At 39.2% G+C, this 21,458-nt stretch overlaps 1 protein-coding gene across 1 annotated transcript; it reads right to left on the reverse strand.

Moving 5' to 3' along the window:
• Positions 1–10,120: 10,120 nt before the first annotated feature.
• IBSP (integrin binding sialoprotein) lies at positions 10,121–20,536 on the reverse strand. Its single transcript, XM_054723276.1, has 7 exons — positions 20,483–20,536; positions 20,338–20,388; positions 20,162–20,239; positions 19,439–19,441; positions 15,732–15,794; positions 11,199–11,357; positions 10,121–10,639 (listed from the first exon to the last, which is right to left on the reverse strand). Exons 1-7 carry the CDS (start codon positions 20,534–20,536, stop codon positions 10,121–10,123), a joined length of 927 nt encoding a protein of 308 aa, XP_054579251.1.
• Positions 20,537–21,458: the final 922 nt, after the last annotated feature.

Here is a 21,458-nt window from a genome sequence, read left to right on the forward strand (position 1 = left end):
CTTGGGTTGAGCTTGAGCTTCAAAAACTCAGAATAAATTTTCTAAAGTTTTTGTGCAGTTTTGCTGTAAATTTCTTAGGAACCAATAAACAAAGATAAAGATCAGGGTTCTATAAAAAAAGGTTATCTATCTTTACACCATCTCAATTTAACTAGAAAGCAAAACAAAATAAAACAAAACTAGGAAGTAATACAAAAGGGCAAGAAATGGACACTTGAACGTTCTCTGGTTCTTGGTTTATGGTTCAGGTACAGACATCTCCAGCGATGGTGCTTTGGCCCAGATTTCCTGGGCCAGGCTGACGTGTAGAGTAGCTCCTCCAAGAGATTTTTGATAAAAAAGCTGTTCATGGAACATGTTTCATTCTTTGGTTGCTTTTTCATTTCTTACTCTTAACTCAAGTGAGAACAATCATTAAAATATAGCTAACTAGCAAGCTACAATACAAGTTTTAGCTATTAAACCCTCATCCAGGAGTAAGGACTTGTTTATGTTGTTGTTGTTTTGTTTTCTTTTCTTTTCCCATCTATTTCTGGAACCTTCCATCCAAATCCTCTGTATTTCACTATACAAGGCCCAGATGCTTTGATTTACATTTTTTAAAACTTAACATTGTAAGCAATCTTTTAATCCTCTTTTCCAACTTATTCTTAACACTATTAGGTAACACATTTCTCTGTATCTTATTAGGCAGGTAGACATAAACACATTCTTTATGTATTTTCATGTGTTTTAACATAAAATAACTCTCCATCTTGTAATTTACATACCCAACAAATATACAGCATTTCCCCTTCTGAACCAGTGGGGGAATCGTTACAGTGTTGTGAGTGGAGAAGAGGGGCCATTGTTGAACAGTCTCCTCTTTCCCATATAAAGACCTTTAAAGCTTTGTCAAGGCTTCAGGCATTTCACAGAAGCATTTATTCCCCACTGATCCCAGAGTTGGGTGTGCTGGGAGTCTCGCCCTGTTTTTAGCAGAAGAAAATGTTTCTGTTTTAAATATGTTCATTCATAAGTATCAATATTCATTCTAAGTTTTTAAAAGGTCATTTTTTTCCCTAAAACATCACTTACAACCAGCTTTCTCATCTACCCCAAAATTATTTTTATTTTTAGGGTTTTTTTTTTCTTCCCTCAGTATTTGGGAATTTCAACAGAAGTACATAAAAATTCCAGCCAGATACGGAACCACGGAGGGTCATGGAACAGCGTGAAGCTAGCTGTGTTCTTTTCTCTAGGCTATTTGTTTACTTGTTCCGCTATTACCAGCAAAGAGAAGACATGTCAATATAATTTCATTTTATTTTTATATTAGGAAGATGTCTTATTACACCTTCAAATGTAACTCAGAGGATGTAGTTAAAATGTAATTATGATACCAACCCTTTCCTTCAGGACATGGTGACACTGCTGGAAGTGGCTACAAAACTTTGTTGTGTGACCTCAAGGGGGAAATATCTCTCATTCTCAAAACAGTCTTTTTCAGAGGCAGCGCTTTGTCTTTTGAAACCAAGACTTCTCCTTAGAACACAAAATATGACTACATTTGCCAGCTAGTTATTCATTGCACTGGACACATACTGATGTTTTCCTACTAAATTGGAGCATGTCTAGTCTTCTAAGTTTTTAACTTCATGTTTATCTGCATTGTTATTTTATTTTAGCTCTTCTCTCATGATTTTCTTAATTCTCATGAACTCAGATTTTCTCTATGTTTGTCAGCTCCTGTTCCAGTTATCTATTGCTATGTAATGAACTACCACAAAACTTAGTGGTTTACAACACCAATTTGCCTGGCTGGCATAGCTCAGTGGTTGAGAGCCGAACCATGAACCAGGAGGTCATGGTTAGATCCTGGTCAGGGCACATGCATAGGTTGCAGGCTTGATCCCCAGTGGGGGATGTACATGAGGCAGCCAATCAATTATTCTCTCTCCTCATTGATTTTTCTCTCCCTTCCTCTCTGAAATCAATACAATAATCTATCTATCTATCTCTATATATAAAAACACACCAATTTATTGTTATTTCTCAAGGTTTTATGGGTTGACTTGGCTCAGCTGCAAGGTCCTCACTCAGAATCTCTCATTTCAGACAGTCAGAGAGGGGCAGGTGTAAAAGTTATTTCAAGACTTGACCAGGCTGCACATCCAAGATGGTACCTTGGAGCTTCTTCACGTGACATCTCTCTTCAGCACAATAGGCTGAACTTCCTACATGATGGCTTAAGACCTAGCATACTCAGTGGGTTAAAAACTCATTAACTGGATTTGTTGGGCTAAGAATAAAAGTTTTTATGCCAATTATATTTGTTACTAGGGGCCCGGTGCACGAAATTCGTGCACTGGTGGGAGGGGGGGATAGAGGGGGTGTGCCCCTCAGCCCAATCTGCACCCTCTTCAATCTGGAACCCCTCAGGGGATGTCCAATTTCCAGCAGTCGGACATCCCTCTCACAATCTGGAACCGCTGGCTCCTAACCACTCACCTGCCTGCCTGCCTGATTGTCCCTAACCCCACTACCTGCCTGCCTGCTCGCCCCTACCTTGATCTCCTGCCAGCCTGATTGCCCCTACCTTGCCCTCCCCTATCAGCCTGATCACCCCAAACTGCCTGTGCCTTGGCCCCCCGTCTGGCCTCCCTCTGGAGGCACCACCCCCATAACCCCAATGCTGCTGCCACTGCAGGTGGTTATGGCTGCCTGAGCCTTGGCCTCTGTAGCCACTGCGGCTTTGTCTGGAAAGATGTCCAGAAGACAACCACTCTAATTAGCATATTACCCTTTTATTAGTATAGATTTGGGGACCATTACAACCACGCAGAACTTGAAGAAAACACATGGCCCTGGTCAGTTTGGCTTAATGGAGAGAGCATCGGCCTGTGGACTGAAGAGTCCAGGTTTGATTCTGATCAGGGGCACACATGCCTGGGTTTCGGGCTCAATCCCCAGTAGGGGGCCTGTGGGCGGCAGCTGATCAGTGATTCTTTTTTTTTTTTTTTTAATATATTTTATTGATTTTTCACAGAGAGGAAGGGAGAGGGATAGAGAGCTAGAAATATCGATGAGAGAGAAACATCTACCAGCTGCTTCCTGCACACCCCCCACCGGGGTATGTGCCCTCAACCAATGTACATGCCCTTAACCGGAATCGAACCTGGGACCTTCCAGTCCACAGACCGACGCTTTATCCACTGAGCCAAACCAGTTTCGGCTGATCAGTGATTCTTATCATTGATGTTTCTATCTCTCTCTCCCTCTCCCTTTCTGAAATTTTAAAAATATATATATATTTTAAAGAAAACACATGATCTTCACTTTGGGCTTTGTCATCTTACAATATCCTTTGTGCAGTGTTTTAACTTCCCTCAACTTTCCTTTACCCACCTTTAAAGTGCAATCTATTTTGGGGAAGATGATCAGGAAAGTGATTCCAGTGGGTAGAAGTTTTTTTTGGAGGGGATGGGTCACGAAGATATTTAAAAATTGAGCATGGTGATGGTTGTACCACTCTGAATTTACTTTAAAAAAACAGTTCATTGTACACTTTAGGTGACATGTACAGTATATGGGTATTTCTCAACAAAGCTGTTCTTTTATTTCTTTTTAAATAAAGACCAGTCTTATAATCAGTTGCAGGTGTTTTCAGAGGCCCCTCAAGATTTGCTTACCATGTCCCAAATCACGGCTGTGATTCCCAGTTGCCTCCAGTCCTGGTGGATCTGGATGGTGTGGTTTGCAAAGGAGAAGGTGGCAAGAGGCTTAGGGAATTTCGGCAACCCCATTCCCCCGGTCTCCTCATAGGGCACCAGGGCCATTCCCACTGTGCCAGCTCTGCTCCCTTTAACCTGTTGGGCAAAAGAATCCTGCGTGCTCTGGCCAGAAAGTGCATTCTTTCTTAGCTGGCCCCCATGCTTTTTTAAAGGTCCTTTTATGGATTCAAAAGAATAAACAGAGATGTGGAAAGCTTTTGTCAAGGCAGACACCCACGGAGCGCCTGGGTCGGCCCGGACACGCCCCCCCGGGTGGCGATCGCCATGCGGACACCCGGGGAGCGCCGGGCTCAGCCGGACAGCCCCCCGGGTGGCGATCGCCATGCTGACACCCGGGGAGCGCCAGGCTCGGCCCGGACACGCCCCCGGGGTGGCGATTGCCCCCGGGACACCCACGGAGCGCCGGGCTCGGCCCTGACACGCCCCCCGGGTGGCGATTGCCATGCTGACACCCGGGGAGCGCCGGGCTCGACCCGGACAGCCCCCCGGGTGGCAATCGCCATGCTGACACCCGGGGAGAGCCAGGCTCGGCCCGGACACGCCCCCCGGGTGGCGATCGCCAAGCGGACACCCGGGGAGCGCCGGGCTCGACCCGGACAGCCCCTCGGGTGGCGATCACCATGCTGACACCCGGGGAGAGCCGGGCTCGGCCCGGACACGCCCCCCGGGTGGCGATCGCCAAGCGGACACCCGGGGAGCGCCGGGCTCGGCCCGGACACGCCCCCCGGGTGGCGATCGCCATGCTGACACCCAGGGAGCGCCGGGCTCGGCCCGGACACGCCCCCGGGGTGGCGATCGCCCCCGGGAAACCCACGGAGCGCCGGGCTCAGCCCGGACACGCCCCCCGGGTGGCGATCGCCATGCTGACACCCAGGGAGCGCCGGGCTCGACCCGGACAGCCCCCCGGGTGGCGATCGCCATGCTGACACCCGAGGAGCGCCGGGCTCGGCCCGGACAGCCCCCCTGGTGGCGATCACCATGCTGACACCCGGGGAGAGCCGGGCTCGGCCCGGACACGCCCCCCGGGTGGCGATCGCCATGCTGACACCCGGGGAGAGCCGGGCTCTGCCCGAACACGCCCCCCGGGTGGCGATCGCCATGCTGACACCCGGGGAGCGCCGGGCTCGGCCCGGACACGCCCCCGGGGTGGCGATCGCCCCCGGGACACCCACGGAGCGCCGGGCTCAGCCGGACACGCCCCCCGGGTGGCGATAGCCATGTGGACACCCGGGGAGCTGTCGGGGCTCGGCCCGGACAGCCCCCCGGGTGGCCATCGCCATGCTGACACCCGGGGAGCGCCGGGCTCGGCCCGGACACGCCCCCCCGGGGTGGCGGTCGCCATGCTGACACCCGGGGAGCGCAGGGCTCGGCCCGGACACGCCCTCGGCCCAACACGCCCCCCCCCTGTGGCGATCGCCATGCGGATCCTCGGAACTTACAGGATTGGGCGCAGCCATCTTGGTCTTCCCAACGGCCGGATGGGCCACCCGGAGTCCCGCCCCCAGCCTCTGGCAGGCCCAATCATGGGCATAGCGGAGGTGCGGTCAATTTGCATGTTTCTCTATTATAAGGTAAGATATTCTGTTCTTTCTCAGGAGGCTTCTTTCTTTCTGAGGCCCTTTGTCTATTCAGGCCTCAATGGGTTAAATGATGATTACCCATATTGTTGAGGGCAATCAACTTTACTGTGGTCCACTATTCAAATGCTAATCTTATCCAGAAATGCTCTCACAGACACATCCTGAAATAATGTTTAATTTGGGCACCCCTTGCCTCAGTCAAGTTGACTCAGAATTTACTATCACGATACTAGATTTGATGATAACCCATTCTACACAGAATAAGTAATAGTTTATGTTGTGCAGTCTTTAGGTAACTATGCCACAGCTAGAATCAAGATCAAGCTTTCTCTCAGCTGGCTAAAGGTTGAGACTTACCTGATAATATCTTTCCATAAAAGTTCAAAAGATAATTAGTATAGTGAAAAAGTTATCCTCAATATTACTTATCAAAGATAATACTTTGATGCATTTAGGCTAAGGAACTATAGAGAGCATTTTATTAAGTATTTGCAAAAAGGAGATCACTCACTGATTACTGTTATCAAACACCAGAAATTTTACTGATTTTTATAGAGTTTAAAACAAAGGATCAAGTTTCAAATTGGAAGAAGAGAAAGGTAATGAGTTCACTGATCCTTTGTTTATATCCTAAGTGATTAAACAGCTAAAATTTTAAATTAATCAGTTCTTCATAGTAATGACTTTAGTCAATCATTTAAATCAGGATTCAGCAAACTATAGCCTGTGGGCCAAATCTGACTCATCATTTGTTTTTGCAAATAAAGTTTTATTGGAACACAGCCAAGCCAATTTGTTTGCATACTACCTATGGCTGCTTTTGTTACAATGACTGATTTGAGTAGTTGTGACAGAAACCATATGGCCTGCAAAACCAAAAAAATTACTATCTTGTCCTTTACAGAAAAAGTTTGCTGACTTTTGCTGTACAGAGAAAGTTTGATTACCTCTGACTAAAATAGTGAAGGTTGAATTTGTATTGTAAGACAAGTTGTGTACACATTGATGGAGGGCTTACTTTCTCGGACCCTGGGTGCTGTGAAATTCAAGGGGGGAATATCCTGAGAAAGAACAGAATATAATGGAATGTAATTTGCATGGGAACTTTTAGTCTTAGACCAACAAATCAAATTAATGAGATTTTAACCCACTAAGTATTTTCAAAATCTAAGGGTAGAAAATATTTACAAATATTTGCATTTGGTGAAACAAAACATCCAAGTGATTGCTTCATTGTTTCCTTTTAATTAATATTGATTCTTTTTCTAAGTGAGACTAAAATTTCTTGATATTGGATTATCCTCTTAAAAGAGTATTTATTTTTCTGCTTTTCTCTCACTTTAATTTCTCATCATTCAGAATGATTCACTTTGCCTAGAGATGGATTGTGTTTTATTTTGTTTTGTTTTATAAGAGAAATACAAATGGAAAGAAAGTCAGCATTTGGTTCTTTGATTCTGAAATAGGACCTTGGAACTCTCAATAGACACGATCATTTTGAAAGACAAAGCTTTAGCTTTTCAAGGCGAAAATTTTGTAAAGAGAAGAAAGTTGTGGTAGGACATTCACAGAGTTAGCCATGAAAGAAGCAGGGTATAGAATTTATGTCACATAATAAATTGAAATGGAGGGGGGTTATTCATTGTTTCCCATAAATTAAATATGCACACCCCCCCCCCAGGTTACCACCTGGGGAGGATATTGATTGAGGCATCATGTTGAAGGAAATAAGAGGGACTTAAAATGAGGGAACAGGACCTAGGGTGACCACAGGGAGAGGGACAGAGTCATCCTGAGGAGCAGCTGCCCTGTGGCCATGCTGATACCCACAGACATCCACCCCACCGCGAGGCCTGTGCTGAGAAGCCACTCAGCACACTATTGCCTGGCAAGGGCCTGCATGTCTGCCATGGCTCAACTCAGAGAAGTAATCCTCTTTATTCCCTAAGACCTTTTTTTTTTCTCATGCCAACTCCCCTGTGTGGCCAGCCTCCTTTAGAATGGCCCAGGACACTCAGAAGCCTCCCAAGTTTTGGAATCTGGAAGAGGTATGTAGGGGAGGAGCTCTGCTGCACTTCCTGACAACCTGACCTGTTCCCAGAAAGACACATGGACAAGGCCTGAGTGCACTCCTGCCCAAGTCTTGGCAGAGTGCTTTGTGATTCCATCTGGAGCAGCCTGGTGAAGAGATGCTATGAGACTAGCTTACTTCATTCTTAATCTTTCCTCCATTTAAAAGAGTCATCTGATTCACTCTCAGGGGAAGGACTATCTTGGAAGAATAAAAATGTTCTCTTTTCTTTTCGAATATTTTGAATTCTCATCAAATTTCTTCCAAATAGGTCATCAATGGGGGAATACAGAAAGTAGAGCTTTAGTAGGGAAAGTTAAAGAGAATTTGGAGCAAGAGGCCAGCAAGCCTAGCTAGCTAGGATGACAGAAGGAGGCTAAGACTCTGTGACCCTAAGTAGGATAAATATTTCAAGAGGGGGGCTTCCATACAGAAGATTTTGCAGGTATGATTGAAAGAACTACTGAAAGAGGCATTGTTGGGGTGCCCAGGAACTGTGTTAAATCATAGCTCTCACCAGCCCACCACTTTGTCTTCATCGAAGAACTTTATGTTGCTTCCATCTAGGCCCTTGGGAAGTTGGTTGTCTACAGACTCCAACATCTGACTGCCTACTCATGCTGGTGTCTGGGGGTAGGCCATGAATCTTCCCTCTGCTGGCTGGCATTGCCTACTCTAAGAAATACTTTGCCACGGTTCTCTTAACAAACCCCACTAGTCTAAAGGAGACACTTAGCTGCTTGGAGCAATGTTGTAGAATAGTTATCATTCTGCACTCAGGGATGGGAGTGAGCTAGCTCAAATCCCTGAGGTAGGATAATGGTTATCCACATTACATGAGTCAAAAGCAAAGGAAGAAACCATGAAGGAAAAGATGAACCAATTTTTCTATATAAAAATGAATAACTTTGGGGTATTAATAAATAAATACATTTCACAGGTAACTTCTTTGTGCCTGATAGAGTGTTGCAAGAATTAAAAAATTAGCAGTAAAGGAAATTATTGTAATAATTGGGAAAATTTGAATATAGATTGTATATTAGAAAATATTACATCTATGTTAAATTTCTTGGGAAAGAACAGTATTGTGATTTTGTATATGAATTCCTTATTCTTACACGAAATTTTAAAGTATTTAGAGTGAAGAGTCATAATGTCATGATATCTATAATCACTCTAATCATTTGGAAAAGAAGTATATATACATATGTATATGAGGACAGACACACAAAAATAGACAGAAGGAAATAACATAAATATTGCAAAGTGTTAACCCTTGGTAGATCTAGTTGAAAGGTATAATAAGAGTGCTCATGTACTAGTCTTCCAAATTTTCTGAAAGCTTTGTATTTTTCAAAATAAAAAGTGAGAAGACAATGAATTGATGCATGTAATGCCTTACAACTGTTAGTTATCTGACTGAAATCACTTTGAGCACAGGATTCTTTGTTTTCATATACTCAAAGTCTAAACATTGTCCTGCTCCATAGTAGATGCTCAAAGCACCTTATACATGACTAAATAAAAAGATGAATAAATTTTTGTCTTCTTGCTTCTTACCACTACCTACTTTCCTTTACTACTCCCATTAGAAATTTGTTTTTAGGGTTAGATTAAAGCATAAATAGCAGTTAAGGGTTTGCATATCAACTCTGTGTGTGTGTGTGTGTGTGTGTGTGTGTGTGTAAGAGTTTTATACCCTACCCTACTCCCTACCACACCGTAAAGCAAATTAAATATGAGTAGGGTTGCCAGATATAACACAAAACATTCTATTAAATTTGAATTTCAGGCAACAATGAATCATTTAGTATAAGTATGGTCCAAATAGTTCACAAAGGCCAAATATTCCATGGAACATACTTATACTAACAATTATTTATTGTTTACCTACAATTCAATTTTTTAAAGGCATCATATTTATTTTGTTAAATCTGAAAACCCTAATAAAAGCCATTTATTCCCCCTGATGTATATGGCCAACCCTGACCATAAGCATGTCAAAATTTTAGATAAGTTGATTTATCTATAAGAAAATGTTTATAGTTTTTCTGAATTTTAAATTATAGTGAAAATAAGCTTTTATCCTTTTAGCTGAATTGTCCCCCTACTTGCCTCACATTTTTTTTTCATTCCGAATCTCTCACTTTTCTTCATATAACACATCTGAAGGATTGCATTTTTATTTGTGATAAAACCCATAATAGACTATACATACAGGTCACATAAAAATACATGAGGATGATAATTAAACTATACAGTGTTGGATAGGTAGTATGATTAATGAATTACACATTTATTGTATACAGTGCCACTAATGTCAATGAGTTTTTTCTTAGAAGCACTTCTTGCACAAAAAGTATGTTTTAGCAGTAATAGAGCAAACACGATAAAAACACGACTTATAGAACTTACAGAACCACAACTTAAAAACATTCCATTGAACTCGACCTCATGGATTGGTTTACCACTTGACACATGACCCTGATCTACAATGACCTCTCAATAGCATACCAGGGGAAAGCAGCATGAAGCCCATTACTTGCAGAAGCAATTACAGAAAATCACTTTGGAACAGTAGCGCCATTCCACATTATTATATGCACATGTGTTACATTGCACCTTCCTGAGTTGAACATTGAAAACTGTAGCCCTATGCAACACCGAAATGGATGAATCCACCCCGGGCTGGGCCTTCACTGGTGGTAGTAGTAATTTTGACCATCATAGCTGTCATAGCCCCGCCCTTTATAGTAGCTGTACTCATCCTCATAGGCTCGGTAATTGTCCCCTCGAGGTTCCGCATTCTCATTTTCATAGACTTCATATCCGTTGTCATATTCATTGGTGCCTGTTTGTTCATACTCGCCCTCATATTCAGTGGTAGTGGTTTCCCCCGGTGGTGGGGGGGTGGTCCCATAGGCCTCCTGTGGTGGAGTGGTGGGTTCAAACCCGCCATTGTCCTGCTCTCCAGCCACTGTGGTTCCTTCTGCCTTTTCTTCTTCCTCTTCTTCTTCTCCGTTGTCTCCGCCGCTGCTGCCATTGCCATTTTCTACGTCTGTGCTGTTGGTGCTAGTGCCATTTACGCTTTGCCCATTTTCATCCACTTCTGCTTCGTTTTCTTCATTTTCATTTTCTTCCTCTTCCTCTTCCTCCTCTTCTTCTTCTTCTTCACTTTCCTCCTTTTTTGTAGCCTTCTTTCCTACATCTCCAGCCTGGAAGGGAAAATTTGAAAAAAATCCAAATCTAGGCATGAAAAAAATGTAAAAAAGGCCATCACTTTATTCAACACAGACTGTACTGACAGCCTTATTCTAGGTGTTGTTCTGAATTGAAGCCAATTTAACTTACCAAAAGATTGGTGGGGACTTTAAAAATTCAGAATTAGGACCTTTGTCTCTATGTTTTGAAGGAGAAAAATGTACTTGATAAATGAACTTTCTCTGTGGGAGATGCTTTATATAGCTTTGCTACTCACTTTCTGTCTTGAATCCTGTTCCCTGAAATGTAATGGCATCTCTCAAGACCTTTAATCCATTGCTAAGATGCTTGTCCTTAACCTTCTGTTATAAAATAAAAGTCACTGTAATAACATGGGAAGAGAACTTGCATGGAAAAAGATCTTTCCTTATTTGTAAACCAGAATATTGTATCTGCTCTTGCTTTCTCGGTGAGTTAAAAAGACAATACAGAGTTCTCTGTATATAGTGTCAGGATAACCTAAGGCTTCAGTGGAGGAATGAGGTCATATTTAACATTGGGATAAATTATTACCTTCTTGGGAAGTTGGATCGCAGCTAGGCCTACATTTCCCGTTCCAGGCGTGGTCTCCTCTCCATAGCCAGGTGTTGTAGCAGAAAGGGTGGAGTTCTCAGCCTCGGATTCTTCATCTTCATTAGACTCTTCATTGTTTGCTTCTTCATTTGAATTCTCCTGGTAGAAATGTCCAAAGCAAAAAAAAAGTTATTTTAGCCAGAAGATAACTCAAGATTTGTTGGAGTCATGAACCACTGTTGGGGAAAAAACTTTGCATTCCTCAGCCAGCTCATCACCCAATTCTGCTTCCTCTTATGCCATTTGCACTTCTAACTTTTTATAACTCAACTCAAAGTTACCACATACTATGTACCTCACTATAGTGTGTTTTAGATATTTTTACATTCTATTTAATTAATTCAAAAATATTTGTATAAAAATTTCAGCATATCTTTCTATATGGTATCACAACATACAGGATTTAGGCTCTTAAAGTCCCACAGTTAAAGTCTTTTTCATTAATTGAAGTAATATAATTTCAGTTGATTAAATTTAAGTTGATTAAAAATATTTGATTTAAATAATTAAAATTTAAAAATTCTTATTAGAAACTACTACAACATGGTAATAAATTAACTCTTATACTTGCTGACAAATTAGCTGAGAACTTTATACCTATTTTTCTTTTGTTCTTTATAGCAGCATTTTAAGGTAGGATTATTACTCTTACTCTTTAGAAAAAGAAATTGAGCTCAGAAAAGCTAAAAAACTTGCTTAAGTTCTCATGGTAAGTGATGAAACTATATCTTTCTAACTCAAAAAGCTGAGCCTTTGAAGTTTTTGATGATGGTTAGAATTTATCTGAGTTGTCCACATGACAACTAGCATATATTTTTCAAAGGGAATTTTTTTTATATAAACCAACTCCTTTCAAACAAATTGATAACATGTCTTATTTATTACCAAAAGAAGTGAATACATCTCATTAGTTTTCAAGTTTATTAAAATAAAAAGGATATATTTAATTCAAAATCTATCTGCCAATATGTAAGCCAGTTCTGTGCCATATGCAGTATTCAAAAGATGTCAGGAATTTGACATGCAATCAGTTTTTCTGTGCAATGAGGAAACTAGACACTCCAAGAAACCCTTAGTAATATATTATGCTATGCATGAATATGTTTTTTAAAAATTACCTCTCCTCAAATGAATGCTTATTATAATCTCTTAACATTTTAGTCTTTTTCCTTTACTCCATGTTGTTAGGTAACTGTTTGTTAATTGAGTTAATTTCACAAAATATTTCATAGCTAATATTAAAAATCAGGAATTCATTTCTATAAAATTTATTTACTTTAAGTCTTGGAAAATTGAATTTATTTTAATGTATTTTTAAAGATACTGTGATATTAGGATTATTTTAACTAGGGATCCTATATTTTAAGACTTGAAAAACACACAAACAAAACTCAGATTTAGTCTGCCTTATTATTAAAAAAGAATATGTTTGCTCGGCAGGTGTGGCTCAGTGGTTGAGCATCAACCCAGGAACCAAGTGATCTTAGTTCAATTCCTGGTCAGGGCACATGCTCAGGTTGTGGGCTCAATCCCCAGTAGGGGGCATGAAGGAGGCAACCCATCAATGATTCTCTCATCATTGATGTTTTTATCTCTCTCTCTCTCTCTCTGTCTCTCTCTCTCTCTCTCTCTCTCTCTCTCCCTTCCTCTCTCTAAAATCAATAAAAAGATATTTAAATACAAAAATAAATATGTTTGCTTCAGAAAATTTATAAATTCCACTGTTTCAGTGAACTCTTGAGAATACTAGAGTCAACCCCAAAATAGCCTCCAAGCTAATTGTGTTAAATAGCCCACAAACACCATACTGTTTATTTACTTTTTCATGTTTACGTTTTAATCCAACAAACAAAATCTTTCAGGTGTGGAGGAGGGATGATCCTTAGAGTAAGAAGATATATAAGTTGGGTCCTGTACCCTCATTTCACAGGTGAAAACTCTGAGGTCCAATGGAATAAGTGTCTCATATGAGGTCAATAGACAGCAGTTAATTAGTGGCAGGGTCATGAATATAGGCCCAAACTCCTGATTTATGGACATTTACATTTTCTCCTACAACGCTCTTTCTTTTCCTAGATATTTTATTTGAGGATGTCCTGCTATGATAAGTTAAAAAGGAAATTAGACCAGTCTGTTATTGATGGGCATTAGCCTTCAAATATCTAATTGGATAGAAAAATTAGCAGTAACTTGTGCTTTAAAAAGTATTATTAACCCACTAGAATGCTAAAATGACTGAAAGAAAAAGTGTTGGTGAGAACCCTCCTACTGACAGTGGGAGTTCACATTGATACACCTGTTTAGTTGAATCTACTCAGGTTGAACATATGCATAGCCTTTTGATTTAGAAATTTCACTTCCAGGTAAATTGGCAACCACATATGAATGCATATGTTCACCAGAGGGAATACTAGAATGTTCATAGAAACTACCCAAATGCCCATAAACAGAAGAATAATACATTGTGGTACATTAACATAATGAAATACTAACAATGAGAAGGAATAATTTACAACTATAGAACAATAGGAATCAGTCTTTGAAGTTGAAAGTAGAACAGGCCACACACAAAAGAGTATTTGCTGTGTGATTCCATATATGCATACAATACACAGAAAGATTAAAAACAATCTGTTAGGAGTCAAAATAGCAGTTGCCCTTGGTGGGAGTTGGTTAATGAATGGAATGGAGCTCAAAGCATGTGCTGCTTTTTTATATGAGTGCTGGTTACACTTGTGTGTTCAGTTTCTGAAATTTCATACTCATGATAATTGTGTTAAGTATATTGTATTTTAACAGAGGTTTTATAGTTATTGAGATTGGATAGTTTATAAGTGGAAAAAATATTTGTTTACCAAGTAGAAAATATACCTACACACCTTCTCATGTGAATACAATTCCTGGAGACTGTGTTTAATCTGAATGGCCAATGAACTTGTAGGGAAGAAATAGGGGCAAAGTGCTTGTAGAATCTCTTTAGAATGGAAGACTGCAAGTTTTTTTTTTCATCCACTTTTCAATGATAACTTTTAGTGAATGATCTTTGAAGCATTTATTCCTCTGAAGGTTCAAAACCAAACCACCAAAAATTACTGGGCACCATATATGTATAAGAAACGGTGCTACGCAAGACAAGGAGATACAGAAAAGAGTACTGCACTATTTCTTCCTAAAGAGGAATGAAACCTATGGTCTCTAAGTTTCCTGGGTCATGGGGAGTTTAAAGGTAATTTCTTTGAAGATCATATATGTTCAGAGGTTGTTGGCAAATTTTTGAGTGTGTGTGATTGCATCAGAGTCGTAAAGGAGTCCTATTCTTCCTCCATCCCCAACCACCATTACAAGTGAAGAGCCAAAAGGTACATAATCTAGTTGAGAAATCTAGCTGGCAAGGCAATTTTACAATCACTGTACAGCAAACAGCTGTAGTTAAGTGGATTATCCTAGCTTAGTTCTTGTGTAAGATTACTATGTTGGATACAGGCAGAAATTTGTGGGATTTAGTAGGTGGCATTTTTCCTGGTACTGGCTTGGCATTCTTGTTAAGGCCTTCCTTTAAGCTAGTAGGGTAAATTACTGTACTGGAAATGTTAGTTTTACAGTTTAAAAAATTAAACTAATTATTTGTCATTTTTAAAGTTCCTACACTGTTTTGTTTTCAAGATTAACAGACATTAATTCATGATCCATTTTTTATTGTCATTGTCCATTCATAAATAGCACCTATGAATACCTGAACGTAGAAGGTTCCCAAACCAGTGGATTGCTATAACTGACAACCCAGGAAAATGTACCTAATTAGTACATTTTCTTGGGGAAGAGTGTCAATTATAAGCATGTTAGCACAATTTCCAAGATATATAGGTGAATTTTAGCCATGACTATACTGATTTTTAGTACAATATCGGAAGACATTTTTAGATCTTGAGTATTTGCATTTCTGTAAAAACATGAATTTTGTCATTAATCAAAAAAGACATGAAAATCCTATTAAAAAGAACAATGCTACTTTGGTGGGTCAAGAAAGGCTGATGAATCATAATAACACTGTAGTGCAGATGATATAAGATTAGTTTTCATCTACTACTCACTTAGTAAATTAAGTTTAGTAATTAAAATAAGCATTTCACTGAGTTTATAGCTATTATACACTTGTCTTTTACCATCATGTTCTATCCACTTAAATATAAATAATTCTTTCATTTTTATCAGAATTCAGACTTCTTCCACTTAAAATGAGGGCACTTTTGGTTTTGTGTACAGGTCACTTTAACCCCAAACTGCAATAGTTTTAAATAGGTCATTTTAGTTTATTCTAATTTAAGTAACATTTTACTTGTCCAAAATAGAAGACTGTGGGCAGTTGGTAAGCTGGCCATGGCTGTTTGCTGAGTTTCTACTACAGTAAACTAGCTTCCTATTTGCTTTTGTGCTGCCTGGTTTGTTATGAAAAAAACTGCAGACATTTCTTACCTCTTCCTCTTCCTCCTCTTCTGAGCTATCACCATCTCCATTTTCTTCAGATGAGTCACTGTTCTAAAAAAATGTACACATGAATTCATACACATGTGATTATATATGTAGATTTACATTTATTTACTTAGAACAGTTTTTGTGCTAACGTGAAAAAGATAGGAGGAGATTGGGCACAAATAAAATTAGGTTAGAGAGGAAAAGGTATTTTTCAATGATCAAGATATGTATGAGATACTCCATTTTTAACCTCAAAGCACAGACAATCTGTTAAAAACACTTTGTATGTAAAAACTAGAGCAATGAATCACAAAATTGCTTAGCTCTAAGAGACCAAGAGGATTATCTGGTCCAATTTCTCTTTTTTACAAAGAAGGAATCTGAAGCCCAGAATGGTTGTGACATCAACCAGTTCAAGGAAAATCTTGGGCTAGGCATAGATCACATTATTTCATTTTATTTATAAAATATTAATAAAATGATGATTAGGTTTATTATAAAATGATTCTCTTAAGTAATTTGTTTTCCTGGTGAGTTTAAATTAGAATTTGACTTGAAATAAAATTTGCATATAATTTTTAATATCTTTCTATCTAAAACTAATACCTAAAATTGTAATATGTACTAGTATACAGGGATGGGAAAAAGTAGGTTTATAGTTGTAATATAAAAATACCATAACAATAAATAAATAATAATATAAGAATACTCTCTTTTGCATACTCACAGCTATAAACCTACTTTGGCTACCCTGTATACTGAAAGTTATGTAAGAGAAAAATTAATTCATTTATAAGATTTTAGAGTACCATCCCTCTATGAGCTCAATATCAAATGAGAATAAATTGAACCAAGGAATCTGGTATACAAATATAATTATAAATTAACGAGCTTTGGGCTACTGTTTACAGGAAAATGCAAATCTAAACTTTTGCTTTCAGAGCCTTTAAGACAATTCTTCATCTTTCTCCCAGTTTTAATCCAATTGAAGTTTCCTTCTTTCTGTGTCACAACTTTTAATGGCAGCAGGTACACAAATGGATACCCGACTTAGGATTCTGTCATTTTCTACTTTGCAAATGTTAATTTTGATTCTGACTCAGTTAAATTCCATGGGCCTTAGAAAATATAGCTGCAGAAGAACCTCCAGGTTAGAAATCAGATTTTAGGAAACAGTCCAGATCCAGTCCTACTCGGGGCCATCCTGCTGGGCTTATTCCTCAGGTGGCCACACCTTCCACCCAAGGAAAGGGAATGCTTGTCCCCTTGAGCCAAGAATAACCTTGGTGGAAAAGAGAATAATTAGACCTGCTCTTCCACTGCCATGACCTTAATGGTTGTTCCTTTCCCAGCCCAGAGAGTAAATAAAGAAAGATATTATATTTGAACTACTTTTATTTGTTAAATTATATAGAGAGGGCAGCATATTTTGCTTCAGTGGGAGCATTTCATCATTTTCCAAACTTTCTCATGTCTAGCTTTCTTCCTACTCCAACCACATCCTCTTCAATTAATATCTACAGTGAGAACAATTGTGAAACTGAATGTAATGCCTTGAATCCTGGGCTTTTCCTTCATTTCCTATCTTTCATTTATTCCTATTACAATTTGTCACTAAATCCTATGGATTTTCCAAAAGTGTGTGTGTGTGTGTGTGTGTGTGTGTGTGTGTGTGTGTGTGTGTGTATATATATATATATATATATATATATATATATATATACTTTTTTTTAACCATTACTCCTTCTAACGTATATCACTCCATCTATTCAATCCCCAAGTATATATTCCAGGCATTGTACTGAGAATGAGGGTCATAACAAGAGATGAGGTTGGAAATATGGACAGTTTGCCTGTATTGAGCACTGTGATAGCTGAGATGAGTTCAATATCCTATATAATAAAAGCCTAATATGCTAAGTGTTCAGTTGCGCAGTTGTCCGTTCAACCAATCAAAACATAATATGCTAATGATATGCTAAGGCCACTCAACCACTTGCTATGACGTGCACTGACCACCAGAGGGCAGACAGTCTACCGGTTGACCAGTCACTATGATGTGCACTGACCACCAGGGGGCAGATGCTCCGACCAGTAGATTAGCTTGCTGCTGGGGTCCGGCCAATCAGGACTGAGACTGGCCGGACACACCCTGGAACACTCTCGTGGTTTCTCCCTGGATGACAACCTCCCACATCCCTCCCCAGCCCTGATGGTGCACCAGTGGGGTCCCTCAGCCTGGCCTGCACCCTCTCGCAATCAGAGACCCCTCGGGAGATGTCGGAGAGCCGGTTTTGGCTTGATCTTGCTCAACACAGGAGCTGCCCCCTGGTGGTCAGTGTGCTCCCACAGGGGGAGTGCCACTCAGCCAGAAGCCCGGCTCATGGCTGGCAAGCACAGCAGTGGCAGGAGCCTCTCCCACCTCTGCAGCAGTGCTAAGGATGTCCAACTGTGGGGAGCGGGCCTAAGCCATCAGTTGGACATCCCCTGAGGGCTCTTGGACTGTGAGAGGGTGCAGGCCGAGCTGAGGGAACGCCCCACCCCGAGTGCACAAATTTCGTGCACCGAGCCCCTAGTAAGATGTATAAGATAATGTTCCTGCCCTCTAAGTGTTTACACACTAATCAAATATCAATTGAATCATAAAAAAGCAATTTCCTCAATTAAAAATGCTTAAGATGTGACTTTATTTATACTTTGATTTTTATAGCGCGACCAATAGATAAGATATGGTAGACTGTTAATAGCTTTGCAATCACTATAGAATATTTCATACAAGTTGGTATTTTAGAAATAGTTATATATAAACAGATTTGTTTAAATAAAACACAAATTTCAAAGTCAATACAGCTGAATCCATTGTGGAGTGAAAATCTGGGCACTAAATACTTAATAGACTTAAAAGAATAAATAATAAAGAACTATGAAAAATATATAAGTAGACATGTAAAAAAAGTCTTGATAGTCAAACTGCAAAATAGAAGAGTATATCATAAATACTATGTAAGAATGTTAAATTGGGAGGTATATTTTATTGGATTCTTTTTAAAAAATCAACTATCTTACTTACATATTCTCAATTAGTTGAGATGGACCAATCTGCAGATAATTTGTGGAAATTTTGTATATTAAAGATATATTTAGAGTCTTTTGATGAAAAATAAAACTTCTCCTAATATAATTTCAGTACAGATATTTTAATTGGACCGTATATATAAATTTCTAGGTGTGAATATCTTTAAGTACCTGATATTTTAGGAAGTTGAGGAGCTACTCAGAAAGTTGAATTTATTATCATTTCTGTTTTATTTAAGAAAGAAAACGAAGCAAACTTTCAAATGAACAATGTTTATTTATGGGCTTGAGGTGAACCAAAGAATGGAAGACAATTCTGAAAACCCACAGCTCTTGTCTCATTTGTGTTCATATTTCTTTGTCCACACACATTCCCTATAATTATTATGGTGCTAGAAATACTTTAAAATGATCACTTCCTATCATTGTATGAGTTAGAGATGGGTTGGCCCAACATATGGTAGAATGCTGTGCCAAGCCACTGTGCTGAGGCATTGTTTTCAGCATATTGACTGCTTTTAGTGTCTCAGGAGTCCTGAGTCAAATGGTGCATAATTGGTACCCTCAAGCCAACTGTATAGGAATAAAAATAGTGCAATTCTGGTTTGTTGTGTATTTAAAATCAACACCACACCCTCCAGTTTTCAAAGGCCCTCTTCACAGGTAATCCAATAAAAATAGAAACTTTTTATTTTTAGTTTGGCTATTTTTCTTTTTGTTTTCAAGAATGTTTTGTTTTTCTCATGAGCATGCTGGTTTACTTCATGAATTTCTCTCTTTCCTCTGCAGTTCTTGAGTCATTACAATAATTATGCTCCAGTGTGGGACATATTTATTGCTCCAGTGACCTACACAGGTCAAAGGTTAAAAAAATCCTCAACACTCACCATTGATTATCAAAAATTTCTTTTTAAATGGTCTCTACTGTTTATAAAGTCATTTTTTTCTACCAATTAAAGGATTCTAAAATTATTGGATGCAAAATAACTCTATGACGGTATTGAATTAACTATAACATAATGATTAATGCCTTTTCATTGACTTACTTATGAACAACTGATGAAATTGTCCACTTTTGTCAGTGAGTTAGCCAAAATACCTGAATTCAATATGTCAAGGTATTTGCTTTTACTGTATTCTAGACTGGACCCGAATGATTTTACTCTGTTTGGTATATCACTGCTTTAAAAGAGAACTGAGGATAAATTTTATTTTATTATGTTAAAAACAAACTTTTTGTAGTAAGTGATCTTTCTGGCTGAGTTTCAGTGAGAGTTTAATTCAGTGTTACATAGTTAAATTTGATTCTCTTTCAATTGAAATGGGTAAAAATAAAAATTAGTTTTTATACTTACCTGAACTGGAAATCGTTTTAGAGGAGGATAAAAGTAGGCATGCTTGTAAAGATAATACCGTGGTAGGTACTTAAAAACCTGCATAAACAAAACAAATGTTATTATATTCATGTTTAATTGCAAATACATCCACAGTAAGTGTAGTCAGGCCAAGGAAGTATGCTAAAATTAATTACCCCATTTTCTTCAGAATCCTCTAATTTGGCTCTTCGGTGAAAATTTTTCATCTGTTTAAAAAATATTTAATTATTACATATCCTCTCTTTGACATAAAAAAAGATAAAAATGGAAATAAATATAGGTTTTTAATAGAGAACTTACTGAGAAAGCACAGGCCATTCCCAAAATGCTGAGCAAAATTAAAGCAGTCTTCATTTTGGTGATTGCCTCTGGAATTAATGAAGTGGTAAAGTTAACAAATATTAAAAATAAAAGTGCATTTTTTTGCTCATACTAGATGATGAAGTATTTAATTTGTTTTTATTTCTCCCCAATTATAGTTTTGAGTAATTATGACCAAATTTCTGCTTTTGTTTAAAAATTGTTCCTCTTATTTAAGGGATAGAAGACTGAATTTACCCACCTGTAAATAATCTTGAGTTCCATATTTGGTCTTAACCTATCTGCTATGATCTGTCACTAGAAGACCATCTCATCACCTCAAAGGCTGTGAACACTTAGCATACGGCACATTGGGGCTCAGAGGCCTCCTAATATCACTGACACAGGAGTACCAGCTAAGTGAATTGAATTGTTAGTGTGGTTATGGGATCTGTTTCTTTTCTTTATAATTAAAAACAAAGCAAACATAGAATACATTTAAATGATTGTTTTTATGCCAATGATTCTACAGGTGTTTCCAACTTCTATGTAGCTTTTGAACTAAAATGTCATTTGTAAAATTGAGACCATTTTCCTATGAATATTCTAGAATACTTGGTATTTGTGTGTGTGTGTGTGTGTGTGTGTGTGTGTGTGTGTGTGTGTGTGTGTAGTGATCCATAATATGTGAAATACTGTTCTCATGGCATGTTGCACCAATAGCCATGTCTAAGGATGTTTCTACGGGAAGAGTTCATCAGAGTTTCACCTTAAAATGTCAGGGGCAAATGTCCTTAAATTAGGTTTTTCTCCAGCTCCTTTTAAGCTTTCCGTCACTAGTATGGGAGTCTGTGATGGGGTAGATCAGGGGTTTTCCAGGGTCAGGGAAGAATTGAAGATGCCACTCTCAGAGTGGGAATAGTTCCTGAACAGTCTTGGGGTTTGTAGCCATACAAAGATTTCAGTTCCACATGGA

The sequence above is a fragment of the Eptesicus fuscus genome, chromosome 2 (assembly GCF_027574615.1).
Source record: "Eptesicus fuscus isolate TK198812 chromosome 2, DD_ASM_mEF_20220401, whole genome shotgun sequence".
Classification (NCBI taxonomy): Eukaryota; Metazoa; Chordata; class Mammalia; order Chiroptera; family Vespertilionidae; genus Eptesicus; species Eptesicus fuscus.